This window comes from Pleurotus ostreatus, assembly GCF_014466165.1.
Source record: "Pleurotus ostreatus strain PC9 chromosome Unknown scaffold_3, whole genome shotgun sequence".
NCBI lineage: Eukaryota > Fungi > Basidiomycota > Agaricomycetes > Agaricales > Pleurotaceae > Pleurotus > Pleurotus ostreatus.
In genome coordinates, this window is record NW_023503158.1 from 1854433 (window position 1) to 1871878 (window position 17446).

The 17446-nt window shown below is 51.3% G+C and overlaps 9 protein-coding genes across 9 annotated transcripts; 5 read left to right on the forward strand and 4 right to left on the reverse strand.

The window, feature by feature from the left end:
• Positions 1-75: 75 nt before the first annotated feature.
• Positions 76-1198, forward strand: PC9H_005148 (uncharacterized protein; the record flags this gene model as incomplete). The annotated part of the gene is made up of 9 exons (XM_036774723.1): positions 76-171; positions 229-300; positions 362-457; positions 513-526; positions 588-649; positions 709-828; positions 896-975; positions 1036-1104; positions 1166-1198. The coding sequence occupies 9 exons, from the start codon at positions 76-78 to the stop codon at positions 1196-1198; spliced, it is 642 nt and encodes a 213-aa protein (XP_036633225.1).
• Positions 1199-1446: 248 nt separating this feature from the next.
• PC9H_005149 (uncharacterized protein) lies at positions 1447-4746 on the forward strand (the record flags this gene model as incomplete). Its single annotated transcript, XM_036774724.1, has 4 exons — positions 1447-4024; positions 4078-4169; positions 4226-4690; positions 4738-4746. 4 exons carry the CDS (start codon positions 1447-1449, stop codon positions 4744-4746), a joined length of 3144 nt encoding a protein of 1047 aa, XP_036633226.1.
• A 62-nt stretch (positions 4747-4808) lies between these two features.
• PC9H_005150 (uncharacterized protein) lies at positions 4809-7163 on the reverse strand (the record flags this gene model as incomplete). Its single annotated transcript, XM_036774725.1, has 10 exons — positions 4809-5372; positions 5428-5552; positions 5613-5879; positions 5969-6258; positions 6310-6388; positions 6442-6484; positions 6538-6608; positions 6657-6705; positions 6761-6786; positions 6845-7163. The coding sequence occupies 10 exons, from the start codon at positions 7161-7163 to the stop codon at positions 4809-4811; spliced, it is 1833 nt and encodes a 610-aa protein (XP_036633227.1).
• A 189-nt stretch (positions 7164-7352) lies between these two features.
• Positions 7353-8099, forward strand: PC9H_005151 (uncharacterized protein; the record flags this gene model as incomplete). Its single annotated transcript, XM_036774726.1, has 1 exon — positions 7353-8099. The coding sequence occupies one exon, from the start codon at positions 7353-7355 to the stop codon at positions 8097-8099; it is 747 nt and encodes a 248-aa protein (XP_036633228.1).
• A 1069-nt stretch (positions 8100-9168) lies between these two features.
• TFC1 (tau 95 subunit of transcription factor TFIIIC) lies at positions 9169-11384 on the reverse strand (the record flags this gene model as incomplete). Its single annotated transcript, XM_036774727.1, has 11 exons — positions 9169-9231; positions 9290-9508; positions 9562-9688; positions 9740-9862; positions 9917-10024; positions 10091-10170; positions 10232-10309; positions 10368-10500; positions 10552-10825; positions 10872-10949; positions 11000-11384. The coding sequence occupies 11 exons, from the start codon at positions 11382-11384 to the stop codon at positions 9169-9171; spliced, it is 1668 nt and encodes a 555-aa protein (XP_036633229.1).
• A 75-nt stretch (positions 11385-11459) lies between these two features.
• On the forward strand, positions 11460-12380 carry PSF3 (DNA replication protein; the record flags this gene model as incomplete). Its single annotated transcript, XM_036774728.1, has 6 exons — positions 11460-11648; positions 11701-11759; positions 11814-11957; positions 12017-12062; positions 12120-12255; positions 12307-12380. The coding sequence occupies 6 exons, from the start codon at positions 11460-11462 to the stop codon at positions 12378-12380; spliced, it is 648 nt and encodes a 215-aa protein (XP_036633230.1).
• A 14-nt stretch (positions 12381-12394) lies between these two features.
• PC9H_005154 (uncharacterized protein) lies at positions 12395-12750 on the reverse strand (the record flags this gene model as incomplete). Its single annotated transcript, XM_036774729.1, has 2 exons — positions 12395-12479; positions 12530-12750. 2 exons carry the CDS (start codon positions 12748-12750, stop codon positions 12395-12397), a joined length of 306 nt encoding a protein of 101 aa, XP_036633231.1.
• Positions 12751-12888: 138 nt separating this feature from the next.
• Positions 12889-14905, forward strand: PC9H_005155 (uncharacterized protein; the record flags this gene model as incomplete). Its single annotated transcript, XM_036774730.1, has 3 exons — positions 12889-13104; positions 13297-13760; positions 13816-14905. 3 exons carry the CDS (start codon positions 12889-12891, stop codon positions 14903-14905), a joined length of 1770 nt encoding a protein of 589 aa, XP_036633232.1.
• Positions 14906-15344: 439 nt separating this feature from the next.
• PC9H_005156 (uncharacterized protein) lies at positions 15345-17133 on the reverse strand (the record flags this gene model as incomplete). The annotated part of the gene is made up of 6 exons (XM_036774731.1): positions 15345-15401; positions 15456-15514; positions 15574-16155; positions 16214-16321; positions 16355-16436; positions 16492-17133. 6 exons carry the CDS (start codon positions 17131-17133, stop codon positions 15345-15347), a joined length of 1530 nt encoding a protein of 509 aa, XP_036633233.1.
• Positions 17134-17446: the final 313 nt, after the last annotated feature.

Sequence of the window (17446 nt, forward strand, 5' to 3'; positions counted from 1 at the left end):
GCGGAAACCTCGCGGTGGGCGACGTTCATTCACTGACTTGCTTTATCTCCACCATTCCACTGCGCCCCGTATCCCATGGCCAACACAATCAACATCGTGTCGCACCCTATCGTTGGTGTTGAGCTCACGAAGCTTAGAGATAAGAATACGACCCCGAAAGTATTCCGCGAGGTGCGATTGCACTCTTAAACTCGCATCGTGGATCATGCTGACCTCTGCAATGCACAGACTGTAAGCAAGATCAGCCAGGCTATAGCTTATGAGGCTACGCGCGACATTGAAGTCGCCCCGATCGATGGGGTGAGCGGCGTATACTATTCCCGCCGATTGTAGCTTTCTGAGCAAGTCGACAACTCTGTAGGAATCACCCATAAGTCCGTTCACTGGCACAGTTGTTGCTCCGAAGGTTGGATTGGCACCAATCCTACGTGCGGGTCTGGGCATGACTGATGCCATGGTACGCAATCTAATTGCTATATGAGTCTTTGGATAACCAACCCCTTATCCTATAGTTGGACATCCTTCCGTTCGTACAAATCTTCAGTTTTTACGCGATTTACAGTCACTGAACCTTGTCCTGATTTCAGTGATGCACGGGTCTATCACCTTGGGTTATTCCGAGAGAAGGTGTCACTGCAGCCCGTCGAATGTCAGTATCGGAAGGCTGATGCCCTAAGATCCGAGGCTGATCTCCATTTTTCAATGCAGATTACTCTAAACTGCCGAGCCACCCTACTGTCGAGCGCGTCTTTATCCTTGACCCACTCATCGCTACTGGTGGTACGGCCTGTGCCGCAATGACTATGATTGTTGATTGGGGAATCCCGGGTTAGCGACATTATTCATCCTCCGGTATAAAACGTGAAGTACTCTCCAGAACTAACTCGTTATTCAGTGAACAAAGTCAAGCTCCTGTGTGTACTTGCCTCGGAAGAAGGCTTGAAGCAGGTTCAGACACAGTTTCCTGAGCTGGAGGTAACGTTATTCTATTAATGCACCTGACCGTGGTTCTGACATATGTATACATCGGACTAGATATGGGTTGCAGGCGTGGACAAGACACTTACTCCTGATGGCCTGATCAAACCAGGTCTTGGGGATGCGGTAAGTCTTTTAAATCAACCACTCAGAACGTTATACATGTATTTACTTGTCTCCAATTCAGGGAGACCGTCTGTTCAACACTTTACGCCCTTAAACAAGTCTCGATGGTGGACTTGCTTTTTGCCTGGCATACTTACTTTGCTGTACTGTACTTACTTCTGAGAAGCCGTGTACCGCGGCCGATCCACTTGCTTACACAGGGGTATTTCCCATCACATGACCGCGAAGACGTGATTCTGAGCATGGATTGCACCAAACGCTCTCACTCAATCTCTCACCACCACCAGCTTAAAATGCTGCTCGAAATATCGCCGAACCGTGAATTCGCTCTCAGTCTGCACCATGGTGGTCCTCCCCTCCACCCCCCAGAACGGCTTGCACAAGCATTTCCAGGATAGCGTATTCCAGAACCCACATCTTCCGGCTTCGAATATCATCGAATGGATAGCATCCCGGTCCTCCGCCAGCTCTGCGGTCTACATCTATGATGTTTCCGAACAGCTTGGTTTTGGGCCGTTGACGAAACAGCTTGCCGACACCTACAGCAGTTCCGCAACAGTTCTGGAGATGCAGACGCGGCCTGGGGCTGGTCTTAACTTGGTTGGAAGGTTATCCGAAGGGACGAGCCAAGCGGCGGCAAAGGGATCCGTGCTCACTGCGTACACCACGCCGACTGGGTTGGCTGCGATGGCTATGGCACTTTCGAAGCTGCCAGCCGCTCGTCCTACCAGTAGACTCGTTATCCAGGTAGCGAATGTCACCCCTGTTGGGGATTCTTACACGCTCTTGCCCTCCCTCGCGTCTCTATCCAACACTCTTCCATCGCTGCCCAAGGACATCGTCGTTCTTGCTTCCGCTACTCCCCAAGAAGCCGTTGACTTCACGACATTAGCCTATGAACTCAAGGACAAGCACGTCATCCATATCTTCGATCACTATAGTACCTGCCGCGAAATAGGCCATTCTGTTGTGGGACCGAAGACCTTTCATGCTAAAGGAAAGTTGCGGGACGTATTGATTGGTGCAGGGTATGATTTATTCGAATACCACGGAGATGCCAGTGCACGCGCCGTCATTGTTGCAATTAACGGCCCACTGGCTCTGCTTGCCAAAGCATACGTGAAGACCGCCAGTGGACTGGGTTTGGTGGTGGTTAAGGCTCTTCGCCCTTGGGACGATTCGGCGTTCCGTAGCTTGCTCCCATCCACCACCCAGAAGGTCCATGTACTCGACGAAGTTCCCTCTCTAGGCATGCGAGGTGTCTTGTTCTCAGACGTCTTCAGTAGCCTCGTAGCCATCCCGGACTCACCATCCGTTCATTCTCACCCCGTTGTTCCTAGCCAATTACAAACATACCTATCTCACAAGGACGCGTTCTCGAGTCTCATAGCCTTCGTCGCGCCAACGAAGTCTAATCCACCCTTCAGTATAGAACCTCCTACCACGAAGAAACTCCTGATCTTTAGCTCCCCGAAGTCCTCATTTGGATCGCTTTCCCAGCTCATTGAAGATCTATTCCTGAAGACCAAGAACATCGCTGCTCGCATGCTCACCGATCATGATGTGCTCTCACTGCAGGGCGGATTGACCATCGATCGTGTCGTGCTAGCACCGGGTGCGGAAGTAGATAGCTTACTCCCAGTACCTATCTCTCTTCCTCTTGGGAGTGCTGCAGGAGGGGATGCAGACTTTTTGGCAATTTTCGATCATAGCGCTTTGAAAACTCACTCCCTTCTCAAATACGCCAAAGCTCATTCCACCGTCCTCATCGTTGCGCCGTGGACTGCCTCCGAAGTACCCTCTAATCTCCCAGCAGAGACGCTTGAAATCATCAGTGTCCGAAAACTGCGAGTGTTTTTGTTCAATGCCAAGTCCCTGGCGGCTCGATCGACCAACGTTTCTGGTCCTTCGAACGAGACTATTCAGAATGTCTTGGTCTATCTGGCCTTCCTACGGCTTTACTTGGGCAAAGCAGCGAACGAAGCTTTAGTGAACAAGCTCGCAAGGGTAGTGTTCGACGAGTCCATACCCGGAGCGCAGCTATCTGTAGTGAACTCTATTGCTTGGTCTGGCATGGAAGAGGTCATTCTTGGGTCGCTCCCTACTCCATCGGACGCTGAAGGACGGACGCCGCTTAAAAGTGTCAATTTCAATGCTATTTTGACTGAATCCGACGACGTAGAGTCCTCGATCACCAGGCCGAGTTTGGACACCTGGCATAGCGCTGCGAAGCACCTTGTGTTCCCCGAGGTGTACACCCCGAGCCCGTCACAAACGGACGAACAATATCCGCAGAACCCCGCTCTTCGTCCTGAACTTCCCGATCGCACCTATCTCGTCACCTGCACGGCAAACGTCCGCCTCACTCCCGTGGAATACGATCGCAACGTCTTCCACCTCGAGTTCGATACGTCTGGTACCGGGCTCACCTATGCAATTGGTGAGGCTTTGGGCGTGCATGGGTGGAATGACGCGCAAGAGGTCCTTGATTTCTGCGCGTGGTACGGTGTCGATCCGGACCGCCTCATCACTATTCCGCTGCCCAGCAGTGAGAGCGGCGATATGCACACTCGGAGCATCTTCCAGGCGCTTCAACAACAAATAGATCTATTCGGACATCCACCTAAATCCTTCTACTCCGACTTAGCAGCGTACGCCACGAATACCGTAGACAAGCATTCTCTGCAGTTTATTGGTTCCCCGGAAGGTTCAGCTACGTACAAGAAGCTATCAGAGAAGGATACAGTCCATTTCGTAGATGTGTTGAAGAAGTACCCCAGCGCTCGCCCAGGCATAGAGATATTGTGCACTCTGATCGGTGATATCAAGGCGAGGCACTACAGTATCGCTAGCTCTCAAGCCGTAGTTGGAAACCGTGTCGACCTGCTTGTTGTGACCGTTGACTGGGTGACACCTAGTGGTTGGTTCTTCCTTTTGCCGTTTCTCGATCGTCGATTCTAACGAACTACAAAGGTGCTCCGCGATACGGGCAGTGTACACGCTATTTGGCCGGCCTGAAAGTAGGACAGAAGGTCACCGTGTCCATCAAACCAAGCGTAATGAAGGTTTGTATGCGATTCTTCATACTGAATTTCTCACTCACTGCTCGACGTATGTGTAGCTCCCACCTAGCAATAAACAACCTGTCATCATGGCTGGGCTTGGAACTGGTGCTGCGCCGTTCCGCGCTTTCCTTCAATATCGCGCATGGCTCGCTCAAAAGGGAGAAGAGGTCGGACCAACGTACTATTATTTCGGTTCCCGTCATCAGTCGCAGGAGTATCTCTACGGCGAAGAAATCGAAGCCTACATTCTGGATGGAACGATAACACGGGCTGGGTTAGCATTCTCCCGCGACGGTCCGAAGAAGGTTTATATTCAACATAAGATGTTGGAGGATGCGGAACAGTTGGCGAGGATGCTTAGGGAGGAGAAAGGGGCGTTCTACCTGTGTGGACCGACGTGGCCAGTGCCCGATGTGTATGAGGCACTTGTTGGTGCCTTGGTCAAGTACAACGGTATGAGCGCAGAAGAAGCTGGCGAATACCTGGAGAGCCTCAAAGAAGAGGAACGATACGTCCTAGAGGTGAGCACGCATTTCTCAGAAATACAATGTACTAATCGTGATTGCAGGTGTACTAAATAAATGTGTGTACATGCGTGATATATATATGCTACTTGATTATATGGAATATACAATTGTCCTATGCCGTTGCAGTCGTCCTATTCCGAACAGTCCTGACATACCAGGCTAGCAAACCCAATATGATGAAGCCCACTGAACTTAGAACCACTGCTATTGCGATCGTTCCGCTTCGCCCGAGACCAGTCTTCTCGGAGTCACAAGGGAAGACCGCGTCGCAGGGCTTGCCTTGGGGTTTGACCCTCTCATACTCCCCACCCTTCAGCCTCGTGAAGTACGGATCGACGTTCTCCCCGCCCGCCACACTCGCCAGCGCGTTGCTCACGCTCATAGCGCTCAACGTCAACAACGGCGCATTATAATCCAACGCCACCTCAGTCTGCGGCCAATCGGAGCGGATATCGTGGAAGAGGTCCTGATGCGTAGGCCCGCCAACGACGGCCCCGAAGAGGATGTTCTCTGACTGACCGAGTGGAGGGTCGGTGTCGATCTTTTCAACGGACGTGCCGCCAGACGCAGGAGCCGAGTGGGGGTTGAGAGGCGAGTTGGGGTTCGAGCCGACGATGTAGGGCACTGACATGGGGTTCTTCCCCAGCACGTAGTCGATTTGAGTTTGTGCGGTTGTCTAGATGGAAAGGGTGAGAACAGATGCGAGGAGATGATAGGAACGTAAAGTGTACCAGATAGCTGTGCGTCTTTTCAGTCGTAGAAGCAATAGGCGCATAACGGGCGAGAAGCATTGCAGCATTCATAGCCGGATTCAGACTCGCCGAATCGGAGTCACCATCCCACCACATCAAGCCGCCTAACAAGACGAGCGATCAGCGAAAGTACGCCAACATCTCTCTCGTCAACCAATCCTTACCTGGTGTGAAATCCGAAGTCCCTTGACCAGTAACTAATCTGTCGAAATACTTCTCCGCTTCACTCCTCCAAGGGCCGACATCATTACTACCAGGAATACGATCCGTGAGGCCGATCTGGGTAAATAAGACAGGGAGACCAGGAGTCTTCTCATCCCAGTTGAAGACCTTGTCTCCTTCTTTACCGCCGAGGTTTTCCGTCAATGCAAATGTGCGGTACATAGTCGAAGCCTCGGTGAAGAGCGCGCTGGCATTATACGTACTCGGAGCTGAGATGACGAATGTTATAGACCTACCTTGAATAGAGAGAATGATGCATAGGACTCACTAGTGATGCTGCTCCCCGTATAGTTCGCACTGGCGGCCCAGGATAACCAAAGTGCCGCAAGGACCAGCTCGTCCTTGTACGACGAAGACTTATAGGCATCTGCCACCACAGGGACGGAGGATTGATACGTCATCTTTCCGCCAGTCGCGTTTTGCGCGAAGGAATACAGTGAATGTGCATGTGAGAGCAGGATAGATGCGTAGGTGGTGTTGGCAAGGGAAGCTGGGGAGGAATAGGGCGCCTGGAACGAATGGTTGGCGTAAAGGGCAGCGCAGGCGGAAAATGCTGCTGAAGCACCCGCTGCAGCGTCGGTACCTGGACTACAAGCGCGTCAGATGTGGGTGATGTTGTGGGTGACAGGAAGTATATACTGTGTTGCGTTGATCTGGAATGACGGCCGGGGTCTTGGTATATCTTGGTCGTTCCCCCAATAATTATTGTCTTTTTTAGCTGTAGGAGGTGAGCCAAAGTGCAGATAATAATGATAATAATCAAATGCTTACAATCTGCGATTTGTACGAATAAGGTATTGTCGTTTGGGTGAGCCTGAAGGTGAGTAAGAACATGCCCACAAGAAAGAAAGTAGACCTCAAAATCACCTTTATAAGCCAGTCAAGGCCCCATCGTAACATGCCGTCAAGGTAAGCCGTTTGATTGGCCATGTCATAACCTATTGACCAAACATGAGCTTGAGTCTCACTGAAGAAAGTAACGTTACCTTTGCCATAATCCAAACCTCCCCAACAAACAGACATCAACGTAAAGGACTTGGAGTGCCCTATCAGCTAACCATGCCTTGTATAATATTGCCTGCGAACATACCAGAGGAAATGTGGCTTTGATGTAGTCTTTATCAAGCGCTCAGTACATGATTCCATCACTGTGACGAGGTAGAGTAGATCTCACCGCCAGCGTCATAGTACCCTCCACTCAGGTCTAGCCGAGCGTCGATACCGTCGTCCAAAGCGCTGTCATTCCGCCAGTCGACACGCGAACCCGGGTACCCTGTGCTTATTTCCCCGCTTCGCTGGGCCTCATAAAACCACAGCAAATTCCCCAGCAGCCTCGACCACTGGGGATTTGTCTTGTTCGTCACCGTCGTCTGAACGGTCCCATCCAAGATAGGCGGCGGTAGATATGGTGGATCTGGCCCGGTGAGTTGCGCCTGAACGAGAGCTGTCGTGAAAGCGAGAACGGCCACCAGTATTGAGCGCGACAGTAGCATGGAAGGTGAGGGGGAGAAGGAAGAAGGGGATCGAGGTCAACTCGACGATTAGGCTGCGAATTACCAGCTGCTAGTTTACTTTCTAGTTTGCCCACTAAAATAACGAGTTAACGAGCATTGGGCGGTCTGCCAAAACAGGCCATAACAGCGCAGCCCCTGTTGGCCTCCCTTACCGTAACCTCCACTGAGATGGGTTCTCAGAATATCAGTGGCCACGATGAATGGGAGCCCGTGAGGGGAAGTACCTCGATTAAGCCGCTCTATACTTCGAAGCCACTCTTTCCAATCTCCGTATCTGGGCCGTACCCGACATCAATACAGCCAGAGCTCGACATGCCTCGAGAAGAATCATATCACCTACCTCCCCGACTCTACCCAACGCAGCACACGCACAGCACGTTCTACGTTTCCAGTAACCAAAGGATATCCGACGATCTCTCTGAGCTCCAGGAGCGGCAGAGGGTCGTTCAGGAAGAACAAGAACGATTGTATCGAAGTCAGACTGAACTCCTCATCAGCTTACAAACAACATGCCAGCAGCTGGGCGAGGAGAACACAAAATTAAGAGACGCTCGCGAGGAGTTCGAGAAGTACCAGAAGACCATGTCCTCTCGTGTGGAACTACAAACCGAAAGTTTACTAGCGTCCCACCAGTATTACGTTACGGAGCTGCACGCTAAGAATGCTTCGTTGGAAAGACAGGTTTCTAAACTGGAACGGGAGAAGGATGAGTTACAAACCAAGTATGATGGACTTTTAGCGTCCACTCAAAAGATCAAAGACGAAGAAGAGGTTGGCGACGGGCGGACACTTCCTGCCATGGACATGAAGCTCGAGTGGATAACCATGCAGGCGGTTAACAAAAACTTATTCGCGCATAATCAAGCTCTACAACGCCGGTGCATGAAATTTTCCAAGCGCAAGCACAGCAAGTAGTAAGGAACTCGCTGCAGGTAGGCAGTCGACCATCAGCCCATCTTCACGACTAATCAGGGGGAATCAGTGTGCAATATAATGAAAGACTCGATGTGCTGTCCCCTGATACCCTTAAATACCAAGCTCCAAGCAATTTGGGCACGATAGTGCTGTATATCTTGGATTATTCCTGAGTCAAATACTCAACCTGTAGAACTACGCGATATACATTGAACGCCAAGTGTCGTTACCCCTAACTCCCCCTAAGCTATATCTCCCAATCGGGTATCGACTGCACAGTTGATCAAGCCACTCTCGGCTTTCGCCATACAGCGCCAGAACCGTGAAGCTACCAATTTCGATACAGAGGCAGCAAGGTAAACAGTCTCCAAATCCCCTCAGACGTCGAAACTATGGCCAAATCAAAGAAGTGAGTCACGGAACCGCTCATCCTCCAGGACTGAAGTGCTGACTGTGTTCATCGTGCCTCCCGATAGTCATACCAATCACAACCAGAACAAGAAGGCCCACCGAAATGGTATCAAGAACCCGAAGGCTACCCGGACACGGTCGTTGAAGGGTGTACGTGCAGTGCTTTCCAGCGAATGTGCAAGGAACTGACATGTTTGTTGTGAATAGGTTGACCCCAAGGTTCGTGATCAGTGATATCCTCTACTTCATGCCAAAGGGATTAATCCTATCGAATAGTTCCGTCGCAATGCAAGACACGCACTTGTTGGCTCGGTGCGTCCCGCTTCATCGTTTTCACATCCGTGCTATTACTCACTTACAAGTATTCTATCCATATAGCGAAAGGCACGGCTAGCAGCCAAATCATCATAAAAAAACAAATCGGTAGTCCCGCATACGCATACGGATCGCCGTAGAGTGGGAAGAGGCTCCACGTCCATCCTGTCCAGATCAAGCCTCGTATAATATGCACGCCAATATGTCTATGTACGCTCATCCCTCAGCCTTCGCATACCACAAAAGCAAAAACACCAACGTTGACCTGGGTGGAAACGCAATTGAGATGTACAACGGGTTCAATGACAACGTCCTGCGCTCAGTATAGTGAAGTATCTTGGATTCATTGTTTTTGACTGGGTACATTTTTGATGCTACGATCCAACGTAGCCCGTAATCGCAGGGCCTGAAAATGTTTAGCATACGCATCGCGATGAGCTGAGGACATGAAGCAAATGACTTACTGCAGCATCTTCCGGACGAAGTGCACCTTTCGCCATATTATGTTTGCCCGGTCTAGGAACATGCCGTGATGCCAGTCTTTCCCGCCCGCTTTGCGTCTCGAGCAGCACAGCACACTCTTCGTCCGTAGCCGGGTATCCATCTAGCAGCGAGAAGAACTTGTGCCGCAGAATCGTCTTGATTCGTTCCAACGAATGGGTGGTGTACCAGCCATCTCGTTCCTTGATATATAAAGATGGGTTAACAGGTCATACTTCACGCAAAGCGTACTCACATTGCAGACATCACGAAGATCGTCGCACTCGTCGATCATCTGCTTGAGCATGGGGTCCGTAATATCGCATAACTGAAAAGCGGCGGTCTCCTTGGTTAAGGTGACGCCGTCGAATATGTGCGAGCCTCTGGAAGGCGTATCAGTGCATGTTGTTCAGAAGGAGCGAGAACGCACTAACTTTCTCTCAGCTTCGGAGGAGCCTCCATGGTCTTCGGTTCTAGAAGAGCGTTCCTGTCGTTTATTCACAACGGACGGCCGCTCTATAGGGTGATTGGAATTGCGAAAATATATCCGCTGGTAGCTGTTCGGCATTCATCATTCGTCACATAACCCAGAGAAAGGAAAGCCAACTGACAATCGGGCTGAGGGATCCTTCCGAGGGTCGTAGCCAAAGCGGACCAGCGTGTCTCTGTACGGCCCATCTTGAAATACGTAACACACCAGCGGCAGGAGGACTTTCGAGCTTCGAGTGACCCGTCAATTATCACCGTCTCGTCTCTAACAATCCGCAATATGAAAGTAAACGTACTTAACAATTTCTCGAGCTTGAGCTACGGAGAACTGATTCATTAGAGCATGCCTCGTCCATATTGGACGTACAGCGAAATACTACGAGATATAAACGTCAGACTATCGCCTCAATGATTACAGTAAGATTATGGACACATACCTCCTGCATCTTCTGTAGTAATGTGCCGTCCATTTGCGAGCGCATGGCCTCAACCGATTGTGGTGGCTTGTCCGGGACCTAATACAGAGCAGTAATCTGTCACATTCCGTAGTGTCAGAGGCACAACATAGCCAACCTTCTCGTCTTGAAACATGATGGAAGCAGGCCCAAGGCCTTTCCAACGCATCCTATTAATCAGTCGTTTCTTCTCTTCGCCCGTTTTCTCGTCCACCACAGTGGATACTACGGAAGCTGGGTTGGCTTTATACCTACAGACGAAATTCAGCTATGCGGCGGATGTTTGGTTCTACAGATCTTACCCATAGTTCATCGGTATGAGTTGCCGGCTGAAGACAGGAGGAGGGAACATTCTGAGGTTGCTAGCAGTGGTGATAGGTTCTGCCTGTGGACCTTCGGTTGACGGTATTGGGCTAGATGTCGAGTCCTGTTCTTCTGTCATTATGAGGAGCTGGGGATCTAAATTCGGGTCCGTCGCGTGCCTCGGAACGGGGCCTGCTAAAGACAAAGACGCCCCAACTTCGATACCATAATCCTCTTTCTCTTCGGGAAAGGCATAGCTCCTGATACCCTGGACTGAGACCATGAGACGACGTTACTGAGATGAAGAGACATGACTCACTATCCATAGTCTCCATAGCATGTCTCAGTTTTACCAGACTATCATCGGGATTCGGCTGGTACTGGTAGTCCGCCATGCCTGCAAGGCGTCTAGACACTGCGATTCCAACAACCAAGCAGCTCACTCACTCCGGAACCTCACGGTCTTCGTAGCGACTCCTACCGCCGTAGCGGTGTACTCTCCCTCGAACCCATCCGCATACGGCGCCCTTGCTTGCTTGCGCTTGCGCTTCACGATCTTCAGGACTATGTTATTCGTAGCCACGGTTTCGCCTGGAATCGGATGTGAGAACGGGTTATGTGGTCGCAGTTTCAGCTCGACGAGGCCGTCGGCGTTGGTCCGTTTGAACGCGTTCTCGAGGCAGGCTTGGCCGCCAAGGTTTTCGATCGCCTGTGGGACGGAACTGAGCTTGACATAGCCGGGGTATTCGACGGCGTATATCGATGTCGTTGGCAGTGGCCGAGCGGGGGCTTGAGAAGGACCAGCATCTGCAGGTGAATCTAGAGGATCCATGGTCAGAGTCACTGGCACAGGGCAGCGCGCAAGTTGAAGTTCAATGCAAAACAGGTTATCTTATCTGTCGATCACATGATCGCGATTCATTATACGGCACTTTCACCTGTCTTCGAACTGAACGTCTTTCACTCACCAGAGGCTCTGATGGAATATGATTACTTCTCGATCGAGTCCATCCTCGCCGAAAACCAGAAACTTCAGTGTACCTTCAAATATGATATTCCGGACATGGGTCATCTAGGCGGAGGGAACGAGCGGGACGTATGTATTCTCCGCACTCCCTCACGAAGAAGACTGATACACAAATGCCTAGATCAAAATGCTCAGTAAACGCCAAATACCGCTTTGGCTTGCGTACACCATCATCTACTCGTCCGTATCGTCAGCACGTCGCGTCATGTGTGTCGCCGGCTAATGATCTGTTAGGGACTGGGCCGACTTCAGCATCCCAACACCGTTTAACGCGAAAGTGCGGAACGCGCTGAAGGCTGAGCCGAGGAGCGTACGGTTATCGAGTCTCGTTGGCTCAGGAGGGTTGTGGTATGGCTTCGGTAAAGCCGTCATGGACATGTGAGTCGAATCCTGTTCCGCACATTTATATATGAGACATGCCAACAAAATATCAATAGACTCGACGACGACCAAGCAGAAGAAATGTCCGACGCAATGACAAAAGTACGCTAAATTTGTCGGACGATAACAATGCCACCCTCATCATTGTGTGTACTATAGGCTTTCCGTGGACGTTTGACAGAAATCGTCGACCAAGCTCAGCACTTCGCTGCGCTGGGCCCCGTTGGCGGTGGCAGTTCTTCAGGCGACTCTGCGCAACTGTTCCGCGAGGGACTTGATGGAACTGAAAGGGAACGTATGTGACAATGATTCCGCATGCCTTGACCGAATGCTGATGTATGACTAGTGTTTGGGCTGGCGCAGGAGAGCACGAAGCGATCTAAACGGTGGTACGAAGAAAGCAACAAAGGTCGAAGATAAACGATGTGTACGAATCATAGATCCTTCTTGCTCTCTCCCGTCTGTGAGGCTTCCGTCGTGTCTGGAAGGGGCCCCAGTCTTTTGAGCTCATGAACGAACCTAAGGCAATATTAGAATGGTCATGACAGTTCAGATGGCATAGTACGAACCATTTGACACTAGCCCATAGGCCTAGCTCTATAGCAATGAGAGCGAAAACGTGGAAGTTGCCATTTGTGATGAAGGCGAGGCCAGCGAAAACGAAAAGAAGCGCGGTGAATGCAAGGTCGAGGATGAGAAGGAATGTGGGGTGCAGCGATGAGCCCGGCTTGAGGATATCCGCAAAAAATGAACCAGAGGCTGAGTCCCCGATTTGTGTTTGGGAGGCCATGGTATACGGCTAAAACACTGCGCCCGTATAAGATGCTGGATCACGTGCCATTTCGTTCCACGTATCTGTCAGTGTCACCATTCACTCCTTCTCAACATACCTCCAAGTCCAAGCCCTTTCTTTGAAAGAAGGAAAGCCATGGATGCGCCATCGCCGGACACCGTGCAGCTTAGCGTCGAGCTTCCTTCGTATCTCTACTCGTTTACGGTCGACGCACCGTTGAACGGATCCGTTGCGGATGTAAAGGCCTTGGTCCATCAGAGATGCGCAGGGAATCCGAGTGTAGAGGGGCAGCGCATCATCTGGAGAGGAAGGGCTCTTGCAAACGCAGAGAAAGTCGAGGATCTCTGGAAGGTGAGCTTTCACATTAATAACGACACTTCGCCTCGTGCTTGCCACCCTCCGCGCTGCTTCTTGCACCAAGCATCCCAATGGTCATCAATTATGTGCATTGAACCGGTGCACCATCACATCACAGGCTTCTCTATTCACTTCTCGTTTCTCTATCATATAAGACCGCAATGAGCTCAATTATCCGCTTATCAGTCACCCGACTCTTCACGGTCTGTCCTCCTGGCCGTCCATCCGTCTGGCTGGACGACTACACCGCCCGACATTCCCTCAGCTCCTGGAACAAGTTCAATGGGTGCGCCGGCGCCCGACGTGCCTGCGTCTATACACCCGTTATCCGCCCGACCGCCCTATTCCACACCGTCCCCTACACCCACCCATACGACTCCGTCACCGACGCCCCCTATGCCGAATAACCGCAAGCGAGAGGACGAAATGATACCATACGTCGCCTACCTGCACAGGAACGCTCTGCTGACACTTGCGGGTAGCCGTAGACAGTCCCCGATCTCTGACGAGTGGATCGCACAAAGTAGAAAGAAGTCGATAGACACGCTGACTCGGTGGGGATACGAATGGCCAACACAATTGGATGAGGAGTATCCCCCTGCTGGAGAGAAGGATGCGGGGCAGGCAATTTACGAAGTCACTGAAACCGAGTAAGCCGTCACCAGAGTGTCAAGATGCTACCTTCTGACACGTTCTTTGTTCTAGCGGGCGCCAGTATCTTAAACTCCTGCAGCCTCACGCGAGGCCTACACCCACACAGATTCATGCCTTGAAGATCCTAACGTACACTTTCCCGGTTATGGTACATTGCGCCCAGCGTCGACCCGACCCGACCCCTACTCACACCGTCGAACGCTCTGCTAACGGTACGGTCGTTCGCATCCCCTTACAACGTGATCAGATCCACCTTCCACCCAACATCAACGACCTCCTCCAACAGCTCGGCTTCCCTCGCGTCCAATTGCCCGCTGGCGCCAATCAACGAGTTGCAGTCAATCACGTCAACGTCAACGTGAATGCGCAAAATGAGGGCGGGGCCATTGCTGACCTCCCGTTCAGACGCTTGATCGTTCCGCTCTCGATGCTCCTCCTACGAACGGTTTTGCTATTGTATTTTGTCGCGCCGATCAGGAAACCGGTCTTCGCAGCGTTGGTAATCATGTGGGTGACATACGAGGGTTGGCAGGCAATACGGAACTGGTTTGGACAACTGGGGAGGCCGGCTGGTCAACAACCGGGCGCTGGCGCTGCTGCTGCTCAAGAAGGTAACAACGCAGTTCCAGTTCAGGGCAATCAAGGAAACGCTCCACAACCTGCTCCTCACGGCCGCCCTGGCGCCGCTGCTCCCCGTGGTCAAGCTACTCTCGAACAACAAGTTACCGCTGCTTTCAACACTCTGTCGACGATGAACATTCAGACTGAGGATTATTTCCTGAATATTCCAGCCGACCGCATGCCTATCCAACGGATATCTTTCCTCACCAAACTCACTACGTTCATTATTCTGTTCTTTACGACACTTCATCCTGCGGCGTGGAATAGGCGACGTGTGGCGCTTCGACAACGCGAAGGCCGGATACGCACGGAGGCTGTCATCCGAAATTCTGAGGAGCGCGAGGTCGAAGGGGGTGATGAAGGGGACGACAATGGGGAGCGTCAGAGGCGGTCGGTCGAATATAAAGCCTTCAACGAGCGAAGACAAGCACTGATTGACGCGCACGCACGGAAGCCAAAGTGGATAAAGGAATATATTGAGAGGGTGCTGGCGGGCGAATGGGTCGACGACGCTGATTAGTAGATGGTGTTAGGCTATCTTTTTGTACTAGTTATAAACATGCTTTCAAGTTCGCGGATCAAATGGACTTATATAATGAATGCTTTCCACTGGCATGTGTGTTCCGCCCTCGTCTACGAACTCGTTGTATGTAGCCCGCGGTCAACGGACGCGTGCTGTAATTCATTCACCGCGTTGCCAAAACACGCACAACTTGGATCTCACGCGGGTTTACTTCCTTGAACACGAACTCACCCACGCCCCACGATCATGGTCACAATACAGCAAGAACCTGACACTGCGAGGTTAGGGGCTTAGCCCCAGGCGAAGAGCTTGTCAAAATCGAAAGTAAGTATTGATCAAGTAAAGACGCGGTCACTGTGTCAAGTCATGTAAAATCGAAAGCCTGCTAATAATCACGAATTGAAGGCGAAAGGACAGTATGTCTACTGGTGGCACTCTACTGGGTCTTCTTGGTGTCCGGTTCCTTGAGGGGTGAGAACAAGGTCTCAATTAACTAGAAGAGGGATAATTCAGCCAAAGACCCAAGCCAGGCGAACGCGACGCTCACCCATCGATCTAGTTCCCGAGAGTTTTGACGCAAATCCGCAAACTTGGAATCAAGCCGATCTATGACGAGAAAGAAGTGAGCACGTCATTCCGCGCGCGCAACTGATTAGGACACTGACCTGAAGTGACAAAAATGACTGGAGCGATGGCCGAGTTGTTTCTGAGGGAATCCAGAAATTTCGTGGAGGAGGTCGCCGACCCGATCTGGCCAATCATGAATTTCACGCCTGTGGAGATGCATTTAGTTAAGAGGGGACACTTCAGGTATATGGCAATGGCGACAATGTTCATACTTTCGCGAGGATAATCGGCGCTCTGTAGCGCATCGCCGCATTCCACAATGGCATTGGCCAGCTCGGACTTGTCTTCCGGTTCTGGCATGCCGTCGGTGATGATGGAAATGAGGAGCGGTCTCTCAAGCGTTTTATCTTTGATCTTGGAGTAGACGAGGGGCTGAAGAATTTTAGACCTTAGATAGGTGCCAATCTCGGTGTTACCTCCAGGTTGCCACGGCATGGGGTCCAAGATCTTCCCTATCTCCGCGAGGGTCAGGTTAGACGCGTTGCCGACGTCCCGGTTGATGAAGCGCAGCGCAACGCCTTCACCCTCAGGAAGGATGCGAGTGGTGATCTGGGTGATCTGTTTAATGAGTTTCTTCTGGTTTTCCCACCGGTCTTCACGCTTCATCGAGGAACTATCATCTACAGATATATTCAAATTAAGCGAACGGCGGGCTTGTCAATATTGGGACGAAATTACCGCAGTATATCACTTGCTGATGCAAAGTCACCTTGATCATTTTTTGTAAATCATCTTCGTCGCCGCCTTCGGTATCCTCCTGGAGGTCTATAGCCTTCTGTGCCAGGCCTTATATAAAGTCCTTCTTATCCTTGAAAAAACGCTCCAATGGGGTGCCCTTGACGAACTTATCCACATTTTTCACAAACTCTTCCTTCGGTGTCAAGGCTGGACCATTCACTTTCTGTTATGCTGAGTGAGGAGACATAATTCATTATGCTTTATTGGGGTCTACATACCTGGTCGGTGTTTTTGTCTACTTCGGGGTTCAGCCCAAATACCCGGCGAATAACGCCGCCCAGGGCGGTGTTCACCCAGGCAACAATGTAGAGCAGGAAGCCCAGGGCCAACGCCGCTAGCTTGGTGAGGTCAGAGGTCTCCTTTTCTGGGTCGAGCGCGCGAACGACAGCCATGTCAGCCAAGGACTCTGCCACCTCCTTCGCGTTGAAACCTTCATCATTCTTGATAGTTAAAGAGGCTCGAGCGGTTCTCAGCATTCGGATCGAATCGAGATCCTTGTTCTTGACGGCGTACATTAGCGGGGTGTTGTTCTGAGCAGCAGGAATAGTGGCATCGATGGATACATCGCCGGAGGGGATCTTGGCGAGGAGCAATTTAATTATGAGAGGACGCTCCTTCGTGGTTCTCCAGGCAGCGAGGAGGAGGGGGGTTGCTCCATTTCCGGAGAGACCGCCCGGATTTGCGCCGCTCTTGAGGAGAAGTTCAACCTCTTCTGGGAAACCCTGAACGATTGCGATGGCCAACGGGGTCAGGCCTGAGCGGGGCTCTTGTTGGTCGAGGACGTTGGGATTGTTGGAGAGGTAGCTATTGAGGCGGGTCTTATTGAGGGTCCCTTTGCGGGCATCGTCAAAGATTGACATGATAGGTAGTGGGTACTCAGAGGAAGGGGCAACGGTAAGCTCTTTTTAAACCTGTAGACAAAGGAGCTCGCCAGGATATCACCATTCGATAGTTGATGCCTAGACCTGGGATCCGGAGTGTACATCGCCGGCAGGAAAGATCAAATGGAAGGGTTCAAACGTTCAAGGAGAGGTCATTAACAGTTGAATCATGTCACAACAGAAGGACATCAACGCGAACCATTGAATATGAAATCAATACAGTAGCAACGAGAGATTTGTGACTTGGGGTCGTAGCAATGGAACTGCGAGCCAATGAGACTAGAGCAGAGTC